The sequence below is a fragment of the Pundamilia nyererei genome, unplaced genomic scaffold (assembly GCF_000239375.1).
Source record: "Pundamilia nyererei isolate P.nyererei 1_Seehausen unplaced genomic scaffold, PunNye1.0 scaffold00053, whole genome shotgun sequence".
In the NCBI taxonomy this organism is placed as follows: Eukaryota; Metazoa; Chordata; class Actinopteri; order Cichliformes; family Cichlidae; genus Pundamilia; species Pundamilia nyererei.
This window is the reverse complement of record NW_005187454.1, coordinates 1,285,239-1,286,556: the sequence shown is the minus strand read 5'-3', so window position 1 is coordinate 1,286,556 and position 1,318 is coordinate 1,285,239. Positions and strand designations below refer to the sequence as shown.

Sequence of the window (1,318 nt, the reverse complement as noted above, 5' to 3'; positions counted from 1 at the left end):
GACCCAGGACTTTCTTTGTGTCCAGTCCGTCTCTGTCTCATCTGAGGGTTTATTTCAGGAGATGAGGTTAGAGGTGAGGAGGAGGATACCTGTCATGCTGTCTCTTTCCTTCGCTTCTTTGGTGACAAGAGCCCTATCCCAGATGATAAAAAGTAGGTATGATCCTTCACATCTTGAGTTTGTCTTACAGACTAAGGTGCAGAATGTAAAAGATACCTCTGCAAATAACTGGCTACACCTTTAGAACTTTTGTGTTACATCTTGTGCATAATTTGGAGAAAGACTTGTTAAGACCTGTTTGGAGAAAGAAACTACTTCAATCTCTCTGGTTGCTTCTGAAACTAAGGAGCATGTGTTTCATGGTTTTAATTTATGCTAGATTATTCTGATAGTGTCATATATGACACCGACTCATTGTCTTGAATAACTGCCGACAGCCAAACCCTCTGTAGTGGTTTGCTTTATCTCTTTTTTCTTTTCTTTTTTATTATCCCAGTTTCTCTTTCTTGAGGAATGAGGAATGAGGCTGTGTCATAAAGGTGAGTCCAAGAGCAGATTAGACTAAACCATTATAAATATTAGCATTATGGCAGAAAAACAACCCACCTTCCAGCCACTCCATGGTCCACTCTGTGGTTTTACGACACAACTTAAGCAGGTCAGAGTTCACATTTCTGGGGACAGTCTCTCTGGAGTTGATGATTTTCACTTTACCTTTGAAAAGATGACATATTATTATGTTAAACCCCAGCGGGGTTGAGCTAAGAGGAGGGAGGGTGTCTTGTTACCGGAGCTGTCCATCACAGTGAATATGACCCCGCCTCCGATGCCCGCGCACTGTGGGTTGATGATGGAGGTGCACAACAGCGCAGCAATGGCAGCATCTACTGCAGAGCCGCCTTTCTGAAGAATGTTCCTGAAACAGTTCAGAGAAATAGATCAGGCTGAAGTTCATGTCCCGCTCCCGGCTATTCGCGGGGATAAACCATTATTGCAGTCACTTTTAAAACAAAGTATCCAACTGCATAAAAGTACCACTGAACATCTGGTTCCAGGAACTTAGAAAGAAAATGTTTGAAAGTGATGCAAGAATACTACGCTTGCGAGCATATGACACAGAAATCAGCCCTGTTAAAACTGATAGTAGGTTTAAATATTGGTGCAACTTTGGCATTTCCGCATATTGGAAAGCATCATCTGAAAAAGGCCTGGTTACCTTTCAACAAATGTCAGACAGTTAAAACCTGGAGAGGGGTTACTTCTTTAAATGTCTCCAATTAAGACCTCACTGTAATACAGATATTGTGTCCAAAGAGAG

General features: G+C 41.9%; 1 protein-coding gene across 1 annotated transcript in view; it reads right to left on the bottom strand.

Annotated features, from left to right (window-relative positions):
* LOC102214511 (gamma-glutamyltransferase 5-like) overlaps nucleotides 1-1,318 on the bottom strand; it is an 11,816-nt gene that overhangs the window by 8,449 nt on the left and 2,049 nt on the right. The window contains exons 2-3 of the mRNA XM_005733658.1: nucleotides 789-916; nucleotides 607-714 (exon numbers count right to left, since the gene is read on the bottom strand). Of these exons, the coding sequence (XP_005733715.1) occupies nucleotides 607-714; nucleotides 789-916 (236 nt within the window). The remainder of the gene's footprint in view (nucleotides 1-606; nucleotides 715-788; nucleotides 917-1,318) is intronic.